At 37.8% G+C, this 24017-nt stretch overlaps 1 protein-coding gene across 1 annotated transcript in view; it reads left to right on the forward strand.

Moving 5' to 3' along the window:
- The window catches only part of LOC149206093 (26S rRNA (cytosine-C(5))-methyltransferase NOP2B-like), an 83016-nt gene extending 62096 nt beyond the window's left edge, over positions 1–20920 (forward strand). Inside the window, exons 16-17 of the mRNA XM_089395298.1 lie at positions 19806–20056; positions 20154–20920. Coding sequence (XP_089251424.1) covers positions 19806–20056; positions 20154–20310 — 408 coding nt within the window. The 3' untranslated portion in view covers positions 20311–20920. The remainder of the gene's footprint in view (positions 1–19805; positions 20057–20153) is intronic.
- Positions 20921–24017: the final 3097 nt, after the last annotated feature.

The raw sequence follows: 24017 nt of genomic DNA on the forward strand, positions 1-24017 counted from the left end.
ATATATCCTTTTATCCATGCGAAAGGGTGCCTCTCTTGGGCAGGCCGACTTGACAATTGGAGGCCCGACTTGACCACTTGGGGCTCTTAAAAATTCAATTTTTCTTTTCTTGTAAAGGTCATGAAAAACATGCCCTTCATATTTTCTTTTGACCAAAATAAATAGCATGAAGAACATGTTTAATTCAAATAATAATACAAATTTTCTTTCATGCTTTTCCATCAAAATTAGTGTTATTCCAAGCACATAAATGTTTATGAAGACCAACCATAGCTAGATATTTCAACAATAATAATGTGCTTTTTCCTAAGTTAGACTTGGGCTTAGTTCCATTAGCAACTTGCTCATGTTAGAAAATGGATAATGACAACTATTATATCTTATTTTCCTTAACCTTGATAGTACTTGTGAATCTTTAGTTATCTTTGTTAACTTCTTTAGTTAGATCTTTCATCACACAATATCAAGAACAGCAGTAGTAACAAAAAGAGGACATATATGTAGGCTCTCATCCAGGGCAAAACCCCTCCAAGGGGAAAACCCAAAACTCTTCTCTTCTTAGAATTTGCTTAAGATGGGATACAAAGGCCCAATCCCTAGACCAGGTCCCTCTCCTAGTCCCAAGTCGACCCTTTCTCGAGTCCTTCCCTTAGTCTGCACCAAACTGCTACACCCTTCAACTTTGACCTGCCAGCTACAATGTTGCTACTCGACTTGCAACTTCAACCCAACAACTTCATGCTTGCAGCTTCTTGGAAACTCTAATATAGCCTCATTTTGAGACCTAGTTAGAGAAAGACAACTCTCCCAAGGTCAACGAGGTCAAGATAAGGGTTTTCCCTCTTTTAGCTACCAAATTTTGCACTTCGTCCTACTGCGACTTGAACTTGCAACTTCGACTTGTCTATGCAACCTAGAAACCCTAGAATTTCGTACGTGTGAGAGAGATAGAGCCCAAAAGAAAGAAATTTCGTCCTCCCAGCTTCTTGTAGACCTTCGCTCTCCTTTTTCTGCCCTTCCCAGCTACAGATCAAACTCTTTCTTGTAGATCGAACTTGTGTATGAGAGTGTCTCAAATGAGTTTGAACTGCCCCTTTATATATCCTTCTCAAGGGGTTGAATTCCCTCCTTTAGGTCGACTTGATGATCCTAAGCCCGACTTGTACTTTTGGTGATTCCAAGACTTTCTAGACTAAAAAAAATTCTTTTTACAATTACAAATTGCCCGAAAGGGTCTTATAAACATGATGTTGACTCCATTGACTCATGACAATAAATCTCAAGACCTAACAAACCCTATAAGCACGAAGAACATGTTTTTACCTAGAAGACCATCAACAATGAACATGAAACCCATGCTTTAATAATAACTTTTCTTTCTTCTTTTTCTTGTTTGTTACATAGGATACATATTGAAATGAATACAACAATTATCATATTGTGATGACCAAAACAAGTTACATTTCTCAACAACTCACACTAGAGCAAGTACCTAAGGAGACTATGGATGAATTCTTCATGCCTAGACACATAAGCATTTTCAGAATTACTTGCCTGAGCTACAAACATCAACACTCCCTCTTAGCGAGGGAGGTATTTCCGTGGCCTAGAACCGGCTCCGAGCCTAGAACTGGCTCCGACCATGGACCTACATCTATTGCCATGGCTGTGCCCTCTAAACTAGAAGACTTCCTTGCTATCATCCTTGAAGACTCGCTTACTATGAACTTGTTCCTAGAAGCCTCCTTCTCCTGAACATCGTGTAAGGTCATCTCGTACCAAGAGAACTTCTTGATAGATTGGGAGGAATTTGTTGAGAAATCTAGAGTAGAGAAACAATTAGGGTCTTTTAATTGATTTCTCTTATTTTGACAAGTCCTTGTGATGATTATTAGCTTAGTTTTTCTTCTTATTAAGTTTAGTTCATCATCAAGATAAATGCCAAACACAACGAAAACAAGAAGACACCAAAAATAGGCTCCAAGCCAGGGCAAAACCCACTAAGGGGAAAACCCAAAGAACTCTTCTTATAGAATCTTTATCAATGAAGACTTCCAAGACCACAACCTAAACCATCCACCAAGAGACCAAGCCAGCCACCCAAAAAAAAGATTGCTTCTTCAAACAAGATTGCTGCTCCTTACTGCACAACTTCAGACCTGTGAAAACCCTAGCTTTTCACAAAAAATTTCGGTTGCCATGAGAGAGAAGAGTAGACCAAAACCAAATCAAGGGAGAGAAATTTTGCTGCCTTCTTCCCAGAATTTCACACTTCCTATCTTGCCTTAGATCTGTCTGAAATATTCGATGCTCAAGTGTGTGTTATGGAGGTCAAATTCTCTTCTTTTTATAGTCTTTCCAGTGGGTGCAAGGGCCTCTCCTAGGCCGACTTCAAGGGGCTGGCCGACCTAGTCAAGTTGATGGTTTCTAGACTTTTTCCATGACATAAAATATTTTCTTTACATTGATACATGAGCCCTCAAGGACTTTACATCATGAATTTGACTTGACTCAATATACAAACTTTGAGCACACAATGGGTGCTTGACCTAGGACCAAAAACCATGGCCAAGAAACCCATTTGCAAATAATTTTTTTTTCTTTTACAATTTTTTCTTTCTTATGTACAATGATAAGTCATGACATTATTATTACAATTATGAAGACCGACACTAGTTACATTTTTCAACACTCCCTCTTAACTAGGGAGGTATTCATAATTGGCTATAGGTGCAAGGACAATACTTCCATTGAAAAGTTTTCATAAGAATAGTTGGATTGTTAAGCCATGTTATAAGCTATCTTTTTAGCTTATGTCAGTGCATCTCATCATATTGATCAACATTGTCATATAGCAAGGCCTTAACTAACAACTCTATCTCTCCACTAGATTAGATCACAATGCTGGGGAGACAATGATTTATAGACACCTTCATCATTGTCTCTCAAGGCACATACCCCATCCAGATGTTCACAAGGTATGTCCTTTTAGGACCATTCTTATCTTGGATTTATACATCCTCAAGGAATTTCTTCTTCGACTACTCTTACCTATTGGATGCCCTACCTCATCTTCAAAGAGTATCAGTATCAGTCTTAGATGCTTACCCAGTCCTCCATTCATTCTTCATGATGTGAAGACAAGAATGATGTGTCTATCTCTCCCTCTTAACTAGGGAGGATCTACTCATTCCTTTATATGAAAGGAATATACCTCAACTCCCTCTTGACTAGGGACTTGTTTCCAACAACTTATCTGTTCTATGGTGGAGATCATGGCACTATCCATTGCTTGTAGGGCCCCTCCTTTCTGCATCATCATGTCATAGACTTCAACTTCTTCATCATGGAGCCATCTTCTTTCACAACTTCTAGTAGGGCTTCGACCACCTTTCTCATCACTTTCCTTTCCATCAATCTTCATCAGCTGCATATTCACGAATCAATCATCATAGAGCTTGAATCTTGCTCCCTCTGAACATCGGCAAAGTGATCTTCTAGAGCATGACCATTCAGCTATCAACCTGCTACCTTTCTTGTCAGCATCCTTCATGGTGTACAATGTATTTCTAATTCCTCTGGACTATGTACCAAAGTCTTCCACTCAATTCATGGAATTGAGTCATCATCAAAATAGTATGTCTTGTATAGTGCATCTCTTTAGGTAGCATAACGAGCCATCAAACATCATAGTCATCAGGTAGCTTCTTCATAAGATGTCATGTCTTGTCTTCATTAACATCCCGCGTCATGATCTTCCATCATGCATCCAATCATCAGGTAAGAGGAGTTATCTTCACATCAGGTTATTTTGTTAGGGTTTCTGTAGCTCCTTTTGAAGTCAACAACCTTTTGAGACCATATTGGACGTTGATCACTATCATCATGTTTTCATTCGGAAATGCCCAAAATAGTACATCCTGCAATCTGTTCTTCATGCAAACTGAAAACATGAATTAACTAAATCAAAGGAGATTCAAAACATGTATACGTTTTACTTTAATCGGACATATGGTCTGCTTAAAACCACTGTTTTAAAAAACGACCGGCTCAGAACCAGGCTTCAAAAAATATGACTCAGCCAAGGATTCGGTTCGGCTAGCTGGGTTAATACTGAGTCGTCTGAGTTTCTAACAACTCGGCCGGCTTGGTATTAACCCGATCGGCTCGGCCAAGCCCGCTCTAACTCAGCCGAGTTAGTGTCAGCGGCCCAATGAAACCGGAAACAACGTTTTTAAAAAAAATCTTCTTTTTGTGGACTCCAAACCGGTTTTAATATTGCCTATTTGGTCTTTGGGGTCCATTCCCCTCTCCCAAACCCTATTTAACCCACTCAACCCCTCTCATTCTCTCACAACCATCTCATGCATTTGAGTGAGAGTTTGTGAGGAGTTGTTGAGTTTGTTTTTGGAGCAGCAGTGAGGAGTCTTGGGCAAGCATTGTAGCTGGAGTGAGGAGCTTTTTGGGTAGCCATTTGGAGTAGCATTGAGGAATGGGTTTCTTGGAGCAAGCTTGAGGAGACAGTTTGTGCCTGGAGGTATTTTTTTTCACTTGTAAAAATCTGTTTTTGCTTATTAAATTTTATGTGCAAATCTAGAAATCCTAAAGAGTGTTTTTTGTGAAAGAAATGAACATTGAATCAATGTTTTTTTTTTTTTTTTTTGGTTGTCATTTTCAGATTGTTTGCTTTCATTTCCAAGTCAAAAAATGGCACCTAGAGTGAAAGATGCTGCTTGGGCATATGTTGAAATGGTTGAAAGTCAAATGCATTGCAAATTTTGCCATAGGAAAATTAAGGAAGGTCCTGGGGGCATTAATAGGCTGAAACAACACTTGGTGGGGATTAGAGGCCAAATTACTCCATGTACCTCACCAGAAATTGGGGAGATTAGGAAGGATTTGTTAGCTAGCTTTGAGAAGTTTAAAGAAGATAAGGCTAGGCAAAAAGAGTTAGAGGCTGAAATTGGGAGGAAGAGGAATATACAAAAAATGATGGCTACCAACCCCCATTTTGATTTTGAGGGTTCTTCCTCTATCCCTTGTACTGATGCATCCAACCCCTTCCGATATGTTCCTCCCTCTTTTGAGTCTATTCAAGAAAAGGGAAAGGGTAGAATGAAAAAGGGTGATATGAATATCAAAAGTTATTTCACTCCCTCCTCTCCATCAGATGCACATGGTCCTCAAGCTAGTAGAAGTCAAATGCAGCCCACTTTAGATGACCATTGGAAGAAAGAATTGAGGGAGACTACTTGTGATTACATAGCTAGATGGTGGTATGATGCTGATATCCCCTTCAATGCTTCCCGTTCACCATATTATGAGCCTATGTTTGATGCCATACATGTTGCTGGAAAAGGCTTCAAAGGCCCTACTATGCATGAGCTAAGGTGGTATCATTTGCAGAAAGAAATTTTATCCACTAATGACTATTTGAAAGATTTCAAGGACTCATGGGCAAGAACAGGATGTACTATCATGTCAGATGGATGGATTGATCAAAGAAACCGTACCATCATAAACTTTCTTATCTTCTGCCCACAGGGAACCATGTTTCTAAAATCAGTTGATGCATCTGATAAGGTAAAAGATGGGCAATTGTTGTTTCAGCTATTGGATGAGGTTGTTGAGGAGGTGGGGGTGGCTAATGTTGTTCAAGTCATCACATATAATGCCTCTAACTATGTTCTTGCTGGTAAAATGTTAGAGGAAAAACACAAGACCATATTTTGGACCCCATGCGCTGCACATTGCATAGACCTCATGCTTGAGGATATTGGAAAATTAGATTGGGTCAAAAACACTGTAAATCATGCCAAAAGCATAACAAAATTTATCTACAATCATTCATGGATTTTGAGCCTCATGAGGAAACACACTGGGGGCAGGGATATTATTACGCCTGTCATCACTAGATTTGCAACTCATTTTTTAGCATTGCAATCTATGCTTTCACAACATAGAAACTTGTAAAAGATTTTTTCCAGTGAAGAATGGAATCAAAGCCAGTGGTCTCACAAACTGGAAGGCAAAGAATTGAAAAAGAAAGATAAGAAATATTTTGGAGAAAGGCAGCAGAGATTGTGAAGCTTGCTGAGCCACTGGTTAAGGTGTTGCGGTTGGTGGATGGGGAAAGATTGACTATGGGCTTCATTTATGAGGCTATGGATCAAGCAAAGGAGCAAATAAAGAGGGCTTACAAGGATAAAGTGGCTAAGTATGGGCCCATTTGGGCAATCATTAATGAAAGATGGAACAATCAACTCCATCGCCCTATACATGCAGTAGGGTATTTTTTGAACCCATGATATCATTATAAAGCTAAGGCGACAGGAGCTTTGAGGGGGGAGGTTAGAGATGGACTGATTGACTGCATTGATCGCATGATCCTATTGGAGTGTGATCCGCTGGAGATACACCAACAGGTCACAACCTTCACCAATGCCTCAGGTACCTTTGGGAAGAACCTAGCAAAGATTGCAAGAGAAGCAGATGAGCCAGGTAAACAAAAATTTCAATTTTCAAATTCTTAATATTTTTTTGTTAAATCGTTTATAATTTGAAAGTTGGATATAATTTGTAATTTTGTTGAGCTAACTCATTACACTCCTATGTTTTTTGCAGCACAATGGTGGGAGGCTTTTGGTAGCCATTGTCCTGAATTGCAGAAGTTTGCAATTCGTATTTTGAGTCAAACTTGTAGTGCTACTGGGTGTGAGCGCAATTGGTCCGTCTTTGAGAGGATTCACACAAAGAAGAGAAACTATTTGGATCAAAAATGGTTAAATGATCTAGTCTATGTCCAATACAACCTCCGGCTCAGACGCAACCAATCGCTGAACAAAAGACCTGATTCAGATCCCATTGTGTTGGAAGACATTGATCCAACATCAGATTGGGTAGTGGAGAGTCATCCAACAGAGTTTGCTTCTAATGAGGATATGGATTATGAATTATAGACGATAGCATCACTCGAACATAATGTTCAGTTGAATGCAGATCCTGATCCACTTGTACCAGCCTCAGCCTCACAGCTAGCAAGTCCTCCAGTTGTAGGTGCTTCCTCTGCTCAGCCATGACAGAAGCGCATATCTCGTCTATCTCAGCTTGCATCTGCTGCACAGCTTGCTAGTGCTACCACTTCTATAGTTGCAGTTGGAAATGATGATGAGGAGGAGCCATGGGGCCTTTTGTCTGACTCTGATGATGATCCAGAGATTGAAGCTAGCAAGTCCTCTAGTTGTAGGCACTTCCTCTGCTCAGCCACGACAGAAGCGCATATCTCGTCTATCTCAGCTTGCATCTGCTGCACAGCTTGCTAGTGCTACCACTTCTATAGTTGCAGTTGGAGATGATGATGAGGAGGAGCCATGGGGCCCCCTGTCTGACTCTGATGATGATCCAGAGATTGATCCATATGATCTTGGCTCCTCTAATAGTAGCCAGTAGTACTGGTCACAGTTTACTTTTGTTGTAGAGGCCATTTCTAGCCTCCTTGGTTATGTGTTTTTGTTTTGATCTCTATATCATGATTCATGATCATGTATGTATTGGACAGTGCACTGGGTGTCATTTTGATATAATGGATATATTCATGAGCCTACTTTGATCATGTGTTGTCTTTTATCTATATTCTAATGCTGTGTGTTTGGAAACATGAATGAAAATCTTTAAAATTATGTTTTTTTATAAAAAAAATAAATATTTAATGTATTTTTTACAACGACTGAGTCATTGAAATCGAGCTGGCCGAGTTGATACTGAGTCAAAGTCGACCTTGGACCGAGTCGGTGTCGGAGTCGGAGTTTTAAAACATTGCTTCAAACTGCCCCTCATCTTGAAGATGAGACTTCATCATGCTGCATTTGTATCAACAAACTTCTAGGAAGTTTGCCCTTAAATCTGAGAGTAGAAAATGTCTTCATGTTCCTTCTTCTACTAGGTGAAGAAATCTTCCTATGAATTCATCTAATGGAGGATCCTTAGTTGCAACATGAACTTCTGCTATAGAAGAATAGTGGATTTTTCTTAGTATGTTGTGGTAGATCTTTCTTTTCATCAATCTGCTCATAATGACGATTTTCTCAATTAGGTATCTATACGACATTTCTTTATATGTATCAGAGTGCCCAAGGATCTAACGTGTTTACCAAGTTATCATTCACATGGTTCTTCCATTTCCCTCCTATCATGCTCACCAAACCATAGGATTTGTTTTCCTAAGCCATCTTCCCTTGCTTTCTTCATGATGATCCCCTGTAATACTTATTAACAAACACAACCAAGAAAATATATGATAACAAAAGCATGATGTCAGTCTGACAATCTAGGGTTTCCATGGAATCTAAGAGGATGGACTCCTAGCGATTTTCAAATACAAATCTTAGCTTACGAAATTGTCACATCCATCCATACTAGGGTTTTTCATATACCCTAAACTACCTATAAACCCTAGAAATAAGGAGTTAGGGTTTTAATGAGGGAACAATCAAGTTAAGTTTCGGGTTTCCATATGACTAGGGTTTTCCTGTGCCATCTAGGGTTTATAATCATAGATATTAACAACAATATCAAAAACTAATAACAAACCTTAGAAATCAGAGACCTTCAAACAATGAAGTCTACAAACGTAGAATCATGTAAACAACTAACCCTACAGCTCATGTTAGACCCCTAGCCAAATGAAGATACTAGACATACCTCCTGATTATGTACCTCTGTACTTCATGATTATAGAGGTTGCCATAATGCCTGCTGCTGGATGCCATGCTCTTTTAATTGTTCTTCAAGAGTGAAGATTTCAGATTCATTTATAAAGGTACTGCAACTTTGATCTTCAACGCCATCCAAGTGCTACAGTATTTTGAGCTAGGCTTATCATTTTTAGAAGCTCTTCCTTCTTATATGACAATAGGTCGGAGATGACATATTCCTTAGTAAAACCTTGTAGGTGTAGCCTGCTTCTCCCATTAAGATAGAGACAATATATAATGAAGACTCTCCTTCCACTGCTTGTAGCTTATCAATGTAGACTAGATCCTAGATCCAGTTGATCAAATAATCTTTAAATAATGTATATTTGCAAGGGAGATAAACTTTGTATGTTGTTAAGTAGACTTCGAATAATCCTCTACTGGGGCTTTAAAAAAGAGCTAATATATATATATATATATATATAGAATCAATTAATGAGTGTACTTAGGATGATCAAGGGTGTTGCTTCAAATATATACACCCTTGCTTCAGAATGACTATATTTATTTATATTTATCCAATTTTAGGTTCACAGCCAAGCCAGACACCAAATTGGTGTATGAGACCCCCTTGTTTGTGGGACAAGGGACCCACCTTTGCACTTTGACTTCGTCAGGTCTACGAAGGCATACATACTCTACCCCCCTCTAGTTTTGAACTTGTGACCTCTTAGGAGGAAACACATGCTCTTAACCATTAGGCCCACTCAAATTGTATGAATGCTCTTGACAACCACTGAGGTGGCTTCAAAAGCCGTCCTGTTATTAACTTATTTACTGTCCAAACTTTGAATTGTGTGTGTGTGTATATATATATATATGTGCTCAGAATGATTGTTCTACCTTTCAAAATGAGAATTCTTATAAGAGAAGAGATCTTCAAGAGAAACTGTTATGCCTTTGGCAATTGCTGAGGTTAATTTCTCGTTACACTTATATACTCAACTTCCAAGGTCGACTTTCTTGTGATTTCTTACCACCACTGTACAAAAATGTGTCTTTCTCTTTAAGAAGTATGATTGTAACTTGATAAATAACCCTCCAAGATAGGCTTAGAGCACCTCCAAGCAATTCGATCTATGATTCTTATGTGCATAGGTCTATAGTATGGTTCTCGACCCTCTTACAAGATGATAATGGCTAAGTTCTAAGCCCTCCAAACAAGGTATTTGTGCTCAAAACTTTTCGGCTCCCTTTCCAAGTGATTGAGGCTTCAAATCAAGCTTTTTGAAAGATACCTATGCCCAGAATTTAGTAGGAGACTCAACTCCTCTTGTAGGTCGACATTCATTGCTTACAACCTTTTGAAAGAAAGTTTTTTTAAGTTGGTTTGCTAAATAACTTGGAGAATGTTCATGGATAAATGGGTAAACAAAATCTCGCAAAGGGTTTTGAAGGAAAGGAAGGCTTCCAAAGGAATGAGATACCCCTTCACCTTATACTAACACAAGTTCTATTTAAGAAGTGGGTAGTTGCCTTTGTCAGACCATTCCCCATGCAAGTAAGAAGAATGAAAGTTTGAAATAAGATTTCCTACTTTAAAATATGTTACTATGTAATGTTCCCAAGGGACAAAGTAGCCCATTGATCCCCGTAGGCTATAGTCCTCGATAAAGGGGGAACTGCAAATTACCCAATGTTTGGGCAAGTTTGGGGCAGCTGGGGTAGGAAAACCCAAAGTTGGTGTTTGATGTGAATTTCACTCAATTAATTAAGGAGAGAATCCCCTCAAGGAAATCTATAAATACAAGAGGGTTGAATTCATTTGGATCATCATTGGATTGGATCATTTATCTCTTTTTTCTTGAGCTTGAGGCTTTGAGGGTTTTAAGACCCCTTTTCTCCTATCAATTTCGGTGGTGAAAGATTCCACCCTAGTTGATAAATTTATTGTCTCTTTTATATTTCTTTTTTCTATCTTGTTGTGGCACAGGGAATTCTCGGTCAAGGAAGCAGTGAGTCAAGCTAAGTCTCCTGAAGTTGGGCAAAATTTCTGAGGCAAATTCATGATTAAGGTTGAAGTACCAGAGGCAGCCTGAAGTTAAACAAAGATTTCCTAAGGCTATTCGAACCTGTTCTGAGGCAAAAGAACAACTCACCCTGAGGTAGAGGTGATGAGTTTTGAAATAGTGGCATCCTGAGTCAAGATAAGTTTGTGGCAGACCAACGAATGGTATCCTGAGTCAAGATAAGTCTGTGGAAGACCAACGAGTGTCTCCTAAGCATAGTGGTTCCGGTCTCTGGAAGATTGACAACTCAAACGAATCCATTCTAAGGCAGGTCGTACAAATTGTTTGGAGGTCAGACTATAGTGTATTTCTTGGAGTCAGGGCTGAAGACCTTCGAATTTTCTTGCGATAAACAAAAGATTCCTTCTGAGACAGATTGATTATCTTGAGGCCCAGCGAAGATCTGATTCAAGGTTTTCTTCACTGTACAAAGGGTTCTCTCCATGCAGTGGCCAAGTGAAGATAGGAACCAAAGGTTTCTGTGATTGTACAAAGGGACTTTTTGTGACGTCTGACATGGTTTATGGTAAGGCAAGCTCCTTGAAATAATCCCGTGACAGGCCGAGTTTTCTGAAGTGTCTGCAGGTGATCCGAGCCTCTGAGGTTGAGCGAGGTCCTCTGGAATCTTTTCGTGGGGGTCTGGAGGTAGACTGGGCAATCCCGAGCAAGGTTACTTGGGAATGGGGAGTGACATTTTCAAAAGCTCCGGTTTGGGAGCGAATTTTTATATAATATATATTTTATATATGTTGATGCATATATGTCAACAAAAGCATGTAGAATGATGAATTAGATATAAAAGGCATCAAAACATGGATTGAACCATATAACATCCATCATCTAGAAGTTGTAATCCTCATCAACCATGTCCACAAGCTATTAACATACAACATATCGAGTCTTATGATTCATCAATCTTAAAGTTTCAAGATTTCAAAATTCGATATATAACATTTATCATCATTGATCACTAAAGTTGTAACTTGTAGCCATTACCATTACCAACTAACCAAACAATAACAAAGAATATCTAACATGAAATGAAATGTTTCAACTTTCAACTTTCACGAAGTATCATATTCATAATTCATTACCAATGAGTTATTGCCAACTTCAAACTTCAAGCTTAAATTGTCATATATTGATTACAAAAGATATTATAATAAATATGAAAGAGTCAACAGTTATAAAAATTACTAGAAACTAGAAAAGACAAGTAAATCTATTATCTATTGCTAATGCTTGGGCCTCTTGCCACCACGAGAAATGTCTAATTTCTAGGAGAGCATGTAGAATGATGAATTAGTTATAAAAAGCATAAAAACATGGATTAATAAACCATATAACATCAATCATCTAGTAGTTACAATCTTCATCGACCATAGGTCCACAAGTTACAAGTTTTGATTTATTTCAATGTTTTAAAACTCCGACTCAGGTTCGGAACCGGCGGAGGGCCGACTCAAACTTCGACTCCGATTCGGTATCGATTCGACTGGTTTGATTTCAATGACTCAGTCATTGTAAAAAATACATTAAATATTTTTTTTTTTATGAAAAACATAATTTTAAAGATTTTCATTCATGTTTCCAAACACAAAGCGTTAGAATATAGAGAGAAGACAACATATGATCAAAGTAGGCTCATGAATATATCCATTATATCAAAATGGCACACAATGCACTATCCAATACATACATGATATAGAGATCAAAACAAAAACCCATAACCAAGGAGGCTCTAAATGGCCTTTACAACAAAAATAAACTGTAAAATATCACTAGTCACCAATACCACTAGCTACTGCTAGAGAAGCCAACATCATTTGGCTCAAACTCTGAATCAGAGTCAGACAGGGAAACCCATGGCTCCTCCTCCTCATCACCATCTCCAACTGCAATTGTAGAAGTAGTAGCACTAGCAGGCGCAACAACTGCACACTGAGATAGATGAGATATGCGCTTCCGTCGTGGTTGAGTAGAGGAAGTGCCTGCAATTGGAGGACTTGGGGTTGGGCTTGGTACAAATGGATCTGCATTCAATTGAACATTATGTTCAGCAACAACTTCAACTAATGCCTCTGTCTGTAAATCCAAATCAATACCAAAATCCTCGTTAGAATCAAACTCTGCTGGATGACTCTCCACTACCCAATCTGATGCTGGATCAATATCTTCCAACACAATGGGATTTGTATCAAGTCTTTTGTTCAACAATTTGTTGCGTCTTAGTCGGAGGTTATATTGGACATAGACTAGATCATTTAATCATTTTTGTTCCAAACGATTTCTCTTCTTTGTGTGAATCCTCTCAAAGATAGACCAATTGCGCTCACACCCAGTAGCACTGCAAGTTTGACTCAAAATACGGATTGCAAACTTCTGCAATTGAGGACAATGGCTACCAAATGCCTCCCACCATTGTGCTGCAAAAAACATAGTTGTGTAATGAGTTAGCTCAACAAATTATATCCAACTTTCAAATTATAAACAATTTAACAAAATAAGAATTTGAAAATTGAAATTGTTTGTTTACTTGGCTCATCTGCTTCCCTTGCAATCCTTGCTAGGTTCTTGCCAAAGGTACTTGTGGCTCTGCTGAAACAAGTGATCTGTCAGTGTATCTCCAACTGATCACTCTCCTTAGGGATCATGCGGTCAATGCAGTAATCAATCCATCTCTAACCTCCCTAGTCAAAGCGTCTGCCTCTAGAGCTTTATAATGATACCTTGAGTTCAGAAAAAACTTAGTTGCATGTATTGGGCAATGGAGTTGATTGTTCCATCTTTCATCAATGATTGCCCAAATGGGCCCATACTTAGCCACTCTATCCTTGTATATTGCCTTTATTTGCTCCTTTGCGTGATCCATAGCCTCATAAATGAAGCCCGTATCCAATCTTTGCCCATCCACCAACCACAACACCTTAACCAGTGGCTTAGCAACCTTCACAATCTCTGCTACCATTTTCCAAAATATTTCTTTATTAACTTTCTTTTTCACATCTTTGCCATTCTGTTTGCGAGACCGTTGGCATTTATTCCATTCATCACTAGAAAACACCCTTTGCAAGTTTCTATGTTGGGAAAGCATAGATTGCAATGTCAAAAAATGAGTTGCAAATCTAGTGATGGCAGGCCTAATAATATCTCTGCCCCCTGTGCGTTTCGTCATCAGGGTCAAAATCCATGAGTGATTGTAGATATATTTTGTTATGCTTTTGGCATGATCTACAATGTTCTTGACCCAATCGATTTTGCCAGTATCCTCAAGCATGAGGTCTATGCAATGTGTAGCACATGGGGTCCAAAAGATGGTTTTGTGTTTTTCCTCTTAACATTTACCAGCAAGAACATAGTTAGAGGCATTATTTGTGATGATTTGAACAACATTAACCACCCCCACCTCTTCAACAACCTCATCCAAAAGCTGAAACAAAAAGTGTGCATCTTTGACCCTATCAAATGCATCAATTGATTTTAGAAACATGGTTCCCTGTGGGCAAAAGATACGAAAGTTTATGATGGTACGGTTCCTTTGATCAGTCCATCCATCTGATATGATGGTACATCCTGTTTTTGCCCATGAGCTTTTGAAATCTTTCAAATATTCATCAATGGAGGAAACTTTTTTTTGCAAAAGAGATCCCCTTAACTCATGCATAGTAGGGCCTTTGAAGCCCTTTCTAGCAGCAAATATGGCATCAAACATAGGTTTATAATATGGTGAACAAGAAGCATTGAAGGGGATATGAGAATCATACCACCATTTAGGTATGTAATCACAAGCAGTCTCTCTCAATTCTTTCTTCCAATGGTCATCTAAAGTGGCCTGCATATGATTTCTACTAGCTTGAGGACCATGTGCATCTGATGGAGGGGAGGGTTTGAAATAACTTTTGATATTACCCCTCTTTTTCATTTTACCCTTACCCATTTCTTGAATAGATTCCAAAGAGGGAGGAACATAGCGAAAGGGGTTGGATGCATCAGTGCAAGGGATAGATTAAGAGCCCTCATAATCAAAATTGGGGTTGGCAGCCATCATTTGTTGTATACCCGTCTTCGTCCCAATTTCATCCTCTATTGCTTTTTGCGTAGCTTTTTCTTGCTCAAACTTCTCAAAGTTATCTAGCAACTCCTTCCTAATCTCCCCAATTTGTGCTGATGGTGCTTCACATGGAGTAATTTGGCCTCTAACACCAACCAAGTGTCGTTTCAGCCTATGAATGCCCCCTCCACCCTCCTTAGTTTTTCTATGACAAATTTGCAATGTATTTGATTATCTATCATTTCAACATATGCCCAAGCAACATCTTTCACTCTAGGAGCCATTTTCTGATATTTGGACTTGGAAATGAAAGGAAAAAATCTGAAAATGAAAACAAAAAAACATTGCTTCAATGTTCATTTCTTTTACAAAAAAGACTCTTTTCAATTTCCAAATTCGCACAAAAAAGAAGAAGCTAAAACAGATTTTAGGAGTGAAAAAAAAATACCTCTAGGCACAAACCGCCTCTTGAATGCTGCTCCAACAAACCAACTCCTTAATGCTGCTCCAATGGCTTCCCAAGAAGCTCCTCACTGCTGCTGCAATGATTGCCCAAGGCTCCTCACTGCTTCTCCAAAAACAAACTCCACATCTCTTCACAAACTCCTCACAAATTCTCACACAAATGCAATGAGATAGCTATGAGGAAATGCGAGGGGGTTGGGTAGCTTTTATAGGCTTGGAAGAGGTAAATGGACTTCAAAAACACCTAAAACCCTATTACAATCAACTTAGGGGTCCGTTTCCCCCGCCAAAACGGTCCGCTGGGCGTGATTGGCCAAACCGTCCGGTTTATCTTGGACTCAGCCGAGCTGGATCGACTGAGGGCCGAGCCGGCTGGCTCGACTGTTTTTAAAAACACTGATTTATATAGCATGTAAGGGTGCATATAACCTAAATAGCATCGAGTGCATTCCATCTCTAAACCGAAAATACATCAACAAACAGGGTCTATATGGCTTCTATCATCCAAAAATAATCATGCTACAACAAATACCTACATATCATCAAAATCATTGCATATCTTGGGATCTTTGTCATTAATATCATCCTCTAAGCATTAACATAAAATAGAAAAACGTAGCATGTCAAGTCAAGATTTTGTTTTAGTGATGGGTACATTTTTACTAGGGTGATGATAGAGGAGTTCGACAACCAATGTCACTAACATCAAGGTACATAGAGGGATTGGTGCTCTTGACGAGTTCCATACCCTAGTACATGACAAAATCCAATGGAAACATCACAATCCCCCCAATCCTGAAAAACTGATAACTTTGCTGGATTTTGAGTGAGATCTAAAATTCTACTTTCTCCATATGAAATTCTACTTTCTCCACTATTGAACTTATCAGGGTCTGACTGGATTTTCATCTATTGCATTTTGATTATATGGGTTGTTGGAACGGTTGAATTACACTGTTTGATTTATTACATTATTCGGATCAGCGCTGCTTATTGAAGTTGTATCATTGTGCTGAATAAATTGTTTGTTCCAAAGAAGAATTTGTTATGGAAAAACCCTAGTCACCTTAGGAAACTCTAGGGAAAAATTACCCTAGACCATTCCATACTAACTGGGTTGAAGCAACACCTGTTGCAAGTTGCACTACACAAACAATGACATAATTTATTATGAAAATGTTATCATAAGGTTTGGATGTTTGTCGTCATTGCTTTTATAGTGCAAGCAAGAAGATTGAAGGTCTCATATGAGATTTAAAACAGAGTATGCTACTAAATGAGATGAGGCAACAACTGTGGTTTAGGAATAGCTGTAAAGTCTATTTACTAGCTGTAAATTCTATTTAAGAACATGTCGTTGAGTCCTTCAGATGATGAAGGATAGTATTAGAGTGAGATTCAAAGGAGCCTTTGTCCAAGAAATATAAAAGAAGTTTGACTCCTGCCGTTATCCTTACAGCCTTGGAGTCAAAAGGGACAGCCCAAAGAATGAGTTATTTCAATTAGACATGGAGGATATCTTAGTAGTTAAACAACCCTAGAGTGTAGAAGCAAGCTTGTCACAAATAATACAACTGTATTAGGGGCTTAGGGGCTTAGACTGCCGTTAGTAAAGATTCAAACAAACGCCCAAGAATTGATAACTCAATAAGATATCCCTGAAGGGGTTGAAAAAGCCCAAGAGATGAGGACATAATGAAATGATAAAGGGTTGGCAAGGCCCAAGAGCAGACAGCCTAACTGGATTATTGCATTGCCTAAGTTGACAAACGAGCATGGCCAGCCTTTTAGGAGGATGTCGACAGAGATAGGACCTGACATGGTAAAGGCATGGTTCCAACAAGCTAAATACAGGTTTTGCTTTCTATTGCTGAGGCTGAAGTCAACACACATCATATGTTGAAATGTAACTAGTGTCGGTCTTCATAATTTGTACTTGAGTCATGACTTGATGTGATTATTGATGTACTTGTCGAAAGAGAAGAAATGGAAATTTATTTGTAAAAAGAAAAGATTATTTTATTGAAATAGGTTTCTTGCCCATCATGTTGTGGTCCTAGGTCGAAGCACCCATTGAGTGCACTAGGGGTCTTGTTGTCAAGTCAAGAGTCAAGGTCATGATCATATGTACTAGCCTTGGAGGGCCCATGTAACAAGAAGGAAAAATATTTAATGTAATATGTCATGTCTAGAAGCCTCCAAGTGATGAGTTGGCCAGCCCTCTTCAAGTCGGCCTAGAGAGGCCTAATTTGCTCTCATGGAGGCCTATAAAAAGAAAAACCTCACCTCATTTGATACACACATCTTCGCTCTCATGGAGGCCTATAAAAAGAAAGGCCTCACCTCATTTGATACACACATCGAACAACAAGTTATCTCTGATCCTAATGAAGAAAAGAGAGGTCTGATTGAGCGAAATTGTGTGGGAAGAAGAGCAAATTCTTGGGAGGCCAGTGATTCTGTGGAAGGAAGTGATATTCTGTATTTGTTGCTTACACGAGCTTGTTTGAAGGAAGAACTAGGGCTTCCTCAGTCTGGTTTCTGCGGAGACATCTTTTGGGGTTTCGCTGACTCATCACTTGGGGGTTTGGTCAAGGTCAAGGTCTTGGAATTCTTCATTGAAATTCCATAAGAAGAAATTTTCACAGGTTGTCCTCTCTAGGAGAGGTTTTGGCCCTGGCTAGCAGCCTACATCTGGTGTTCTTGTGTTTGTATTGTGATCTTCTTATTGGCATTTGTCTTGATGATAAAACAGAACTAAATGATAATAATAATGTCACAAGAAAATGTCATGGATTAAAGGGAAATAAAATGTAAAATAACCCTAACTATCACCCCCTAGATTTCTCAACATGACAGTGGTGCGGGAAGGAGAGAAATATGGGACCAGCGAAAAAGGAATTGTTGTAAGCCCTTACTAAACACCAGTAAGTCCACCAATTATCAGTGAAGGGTGGAACCCCAATACAATGATGGTAACTGTGATTCCCATAATATGTGGATGATCCAAGTTGAAAAATTCTAAAGGGAGATTAAATACCTTGTGAATGTTTGGAACTATGAAATTATAATGTTGAAAGGTCAAAATAGAGAATCATTTTAATCGAGAATATACAAAGGATCAAGTCGAAAATTTCTGTTGATATCACTATGTTGATAGGTATAATTCAGATGACATTAACTATTATAGAATACTTCTTTTGAGAGATTCACGAGAACTTCGACAAAATCTTTCCAAGACCTTGTTAGAGAAATTTGAGGACAAGGATAAAAAGGAGGGAGTTAAAACTGTGAGAAAAGGGAAAATTCTTGAGTGCAAAGATGAGTTAACAGAAAATCATTCATCACCAAGTTAGATCTATTATAATTCCTTGAAGTTGATATGAATACAGATCACATGTAGATGGCCAATAAAGTTATATTGCCTTCGAAAAAACATGTCATATTGTTCAAGGAAATGTTGTTGGCAGAATCTTTCCAAGACCTTATTAGAGAAATTTGACGACAAGGATACAATGGAGGGAGTTAAAACTGTGACAATAGGGAAAATTCCTGAATGCAAAGATGAGTTAACAGAAAATCAATTATCACCAAGTTAGATCTATATTATTATTCGTGGAAGTTGATATGAATACAAATCACATATAGATGGTCAATAAAGCTATATTGCCTTTGAAAAAAACATGTCATATGTTCAAGGAAATATTATATTGTTATTGCAAAAGTACTGAAATAAAAGTACATTAACGGCATAGAAATAAAGTGATCATTATGCATAAAGTGAATTCTTTGATCTGTCAACGTCATGAACATCTCTGGTAATTTGCCCCCTACCTTCCTTTTTCAGCTCCATTTACCCATTGTTCAAGAGCAAAACTCTGAAGAAAATCATTGCATTTGTAAAAAGGAAGCACTTTTAAATAATTTCAAGATTTGTTCATAACTTTGGAAGATGCAACTCTTGTGCAAAATGACATTTCAAAAAAGTTCATGTTTGTTAAGATTACAACTACCAGGTTCTTAAACCCAAAAACAAACATATCAATCAAGTGCCACTGTTTGTCGATATAAAGAGGCAGTCATCGTGCTAATGCCTTTTAAATTTTGAAGATCTCGTAAGAGTCATAGAAAATAGAAAATAATCAAGTTATGGATGGAGTTGCAGTGTTTGAAAGATAAGTATAATAATTCATCTTAGAAATCCAATAGCAAATTCAATGGTTTCCACAAGTCAGACTAACAATTCAACCTATAAGCTTTACAGCCTACCATGCTTTTTAAGAGGACACGTGATGTATTATAATAAGTTAATGATGATTATGGTGTTAATAAGATGAGATTTTTTAAACGATTGTAAATCTAAATGGAAGGCTTTTCATTAACAGCAATATCAAACAGTGATAAATTATACACAGCATTGTCAGAGATTTACAATGCACTTTATATCCTCATTTCTTTAAGATTCCAGTGTGAACAAAATATCATTAGATGCTATGTGTTGATTTCATTTCTTATTATGTGGTACAGCTGAAAAAGATGAGCAGCACCAAACCAATTCCTAAAGCAACTGAAGCTGAAGAGAACATTCCTAGTACTGTTGAAGATGAAGACGGTGAAATAAATGATGGAAATATTGTAACTGATCAGATTGAAATATTAGATACAGAAACTGCCCTGATCAGTGAAAGTTCCAAGACTAAGATGATCAAAGCAAACAAACATGACAAAAGGCAAGGCAAAAGGAAACACCCATCGAAAGAAGAAATTTCCAAGTCCAGGTATTTGAGCCAGTTATGTCTTGTATGTTTGAAGCATCTTTTGTTGTCAATTGAGTCTAAAATTTATATAATATTGCATCTTGATACTTGTCAACAGAGAGGAGAAAAGAGAAGCCCTGAGGAAAGCTAAAAGTGATGGAGAGGAAAAGGAAACCGATAAAGAACATGGTAAACTGGATGAAGCGTCTGAGCAGTTGAATGGGACAGACGCACAAGCTGGGAGAAAATTAAAACGTCCAAAAAGACAGCATTGAAATTCTTTAGATTACTTCACTTAATCAATAGGATTGCTGGGCATTTTGAATTGCTGAGCCAAGAATATTTTATTAGTGCTTTTTTTCTAAATTTAAAGGTGACGCAGCTCTACTTCATGGCTTCATGATGGTAGGATGTTCAAGCAGCATCCGTGTTCTTGCAGGAAAATTCCTTCATGATTAGCTAAATTAAACGCCCTCGTAATGGGATCCCTTAGAAACAACCAAAAACAAACGTAATCAACTTTTGCTGTTGGCAAGCTCAGAAAGCTGCCAGCTTTTACCTTGGTGGCCCTGGCCAGTTGAGTTGCTATATGCTGTTTCGTCCATAATTTTGTATCATAATGGATTTAGTCATTTGTAGGTGTTTACAATTTGTAACGTGCATGATATCTAAAAGCCATAATGGGTTGACGTTGTACATGCCAATCCATCCTACAAGTGGAACATGGTTGTACAGACCGTGGCCGCATGGATTGTGCCATAACTCAAAATGAAACTCACGAGGCTTTTTGAAATATGGGTCATATCCAACATTATTTTGTCAGCATATGAAACGTATTTTGCCCATGAACGATTAACATATAACCACTTGGCCTATTGTTGTGTATGCATAAAGCTATTGGCCTATTTTTGATTTATTATGTGGTTCATGTATCAAACTCATTTTGATTGTAAGGTAGCTAGCTACATGACAACATTCATGTCATGTACTTTTATTAAATTAGACTTGTAAAATAGTGGTTAATATAATATAGCTAGACCTTGAACAGTGGGGAAGGAACTACCCATCAGTATGGCTAGCAAATAATTTGAAATTAATTTGGCATGTAGGACAGTGTAATCGAACAAAACAGTCAATTTAGTAATCACATATCAAGCCTTTTTACTAAAGAACTAAGTTGATCTTTAGCCAATTTATGTCAATGATTTCGCTGTCTACAAAATTTGTTGATTTTATGGGGCAAGTTTTAAAATTTAGGGTCAGTCAAACTCAACCACTACAGGAGATGGTTTTGATTTTCCCTTATGGCGAAGCTGTAAGGTTTATGCTATATATATGTAAGAATATACGTGTAAAGTTGGGGGTATTATGAATATATATTCAGAACTTTGGGCTAGTGGTATGCTTTGTCCCCAAGGGTGGGTTGTATGCTTGGCGTTTCCTAAATTAATCGATATCTGGTTGAAGGTAAGGTGCTTCAATTTGGAAAACAACATAATTACATCAAGTAATTGAACAAAGGACAAATCAGTGATACGTCATGGCTGTAAGATGTTGGTGCCAGCTGCAACACCATTTCTTGCAGCCAGCAGATTCTGTTAGCGCATACTATTTGAAATATTTAGTTTCGTATATAGATATGAATAAAAAAAGCAGCATTTGAAGTTAATTGTCTCTATTGTCAGATCGGATTCACTTTCCTATCGATTACTAGTGATCAACACGATGTTGTTATTTTGCAGGAGCACAGGAAATTTTAAATTCGGTTATACTACGTTGTTTAGCCTGATAAGGAAACCTAAATGAGTATCACATAATATCAATATCTTGATTTTGTAATGCCATTGCGTTTTTATGGTGTTAAAGGTCAAGGTCGTAATGTTTGGAATCTGGATAAATATTTTTAGTTTGAAGACACGTAAGAAATCAAAATTAGTGGTGTTAAATAACACTGGGCATGCCATTTAAAAAAAACGTCACAAAAGTTCCTATTTCTAAACAATAACACAAGCCTTTTAAAAGGTGGAGGATGTTTACCTGAGTAAATTTGTTTTTCTAGATATCGGTTGTGCTGAAATGCAAAGTGAAATGAGAAGAACGTGGGGGGATTACATTAGATTGATTCCTCTTCCTGACCTATTCCAAAGAGATGAGCATTGAGTTTGATTGATGCAGTTTTAATATTCTTATTTTTGAATATCATCATGAGTGTTTTGAAAGGGGTTTAATTTTGATATGAGTTTATAATGAATAGTTATTGGTGGTGGTTCTTTTGAGATAAGTAATGAGAGGGAGGGTTGATTTTTATGATTCTTTAGCTAATCCAAAGGACATGGTGGGTTTTCCACACTTTAACTATGTCCAAGAGGATGGAGAGTTTGATTTATAGGCTTCTTTATGGTTGGAATGTTGAAACATATTTCTTCAAGCTTACGGAGAATCTTGTTTCTTTGAATCAGATTTTGTCAAATGTAAAATTAGCGCTTATGGGGGTGAATTTAAAATTAAACTAAATTAAATGTCAACTCATAATAATATCCAAAGGTTCTTGTAACAAAATGACAAAGTGCCAAAGAGGATGACAACAATAGACAAAGTGCCAAAGAGGATGAGAACAAGTTACAATGGACAAAGTGCCAAAGAGGGATATTATTTATTTATTTATTTTTTTCTTATTTCTTTTGAAGAAAATTCATAATTTTATTGGAAGTGCCAAAGAGGATGATGAGAACAAGTTATAATGGACAAAGTGCCAACGAGGGATATATTTTTTTTAATAAATTTCTTTTGAAGAAAATTCATAGTTTTATTGGAAGTGCCAAAGAGGATGACAACATGTTACAATAGAAAAAGTGCCAAAGAGGATGAGAACAAGTTACAATAGACAAAGTGCCAAAGAGGAGGATTTTTTTTTTGATTTCTTTCGAAGAAAAATCATAATTTTATTCAACCTGAAAAACAAGGAACAAAATTAGATTCTGCAGATGCTCAAAATCATTTGATCATGTCAGCCTTCCCACTGATGCACAAAAAAATAAATAATAATAAAATCACATAAATTTGTTGGAGCTAAGTGATAAAATCACTTAGCTTCTCCCTTTTTCCTTACTTTTCCCCACCTTCCGCCTGACACCTTGATTGGGAGTGGCTATTACTATTGCCAATTGATTGCCATCTGTTTATGGGGGGGATTTTTTATCCGAGTCCAAGCTCTAAGATACACGGGTTCTCTTTATGCCTCCTGCTTCCTTTTCAGTGGGTGTTTTCGCCTTCTACTGCTTTGTTACTGTGATCTCTAACACTCGTGTCCACTAAAAGTTTTCATGTTTTAAAAGAAGACAATCAAGAATACCTTGTTGGAAATTGTAACTAGTTTCAATCTTCATGTGACCTTTGTAATCATGACATTGTATATTTTGTATATAGAGAAAGAAAAAGAAAGGAAAATAAATATTATTTTATTTAAAAAATGTGGGTTTCGTGCTTCTGTTTAGGTTAAAAGCACGTTCTTTGTGCTTCTAGGTCTTTCTTGGTCAAAGAAGAATTTTTGTCATGTATCATAGTCCCATTTGGACTCATTGTAAGAAAAATAAATATTTATTTTGAGTCAAAGAAGGCCATTTCATCCTCCAAGACCAAGTCGACCCAATCAAGATGAAGTCGGCCTAAGGAGGGCTATTTGACCCCTCAAGAAATCTATACATAAGAGGAGCTCGACTCATTTGGAGCACCATCTCATCTCAAGTTCGATTTGCAATAGCGGAGGAGGAGAAAGAGCTGGAAGGACGATGAAAATAAGAAAAAGTCGAAGTCTCTTGGGATAATATCTCTTTCTGTCCACATGTGCAAAGCTGTTAGAGTTTCTGTGCAGCCAGTTGCAGAGGGCCGAAATTGCAAGGCTGAAGTTTTGAAGTGTAGTTGTAGGGCCGAAATTCTAGAGCAAAGCTGCAGAAGGTTGAAGTTTTGACGCTGCCTAGAAGAG

The sequence above is a fragment of the Pinus tabuliformis genome, chromosome 1_2 (assembly GCF_031772625.1).
Source record: "Pinus tabuliformis cultivar Carrire ecotype Pingquan chromosome 1_2, CPIR1, whole genome shotgun sequence".
Classification (NCBI taxonomy): Eukaryota; Viridiplantae; Streptophyta; class Pinopsida; order Pinales; family Pinaceae; genus Pinus; species Pinus tabuliformis.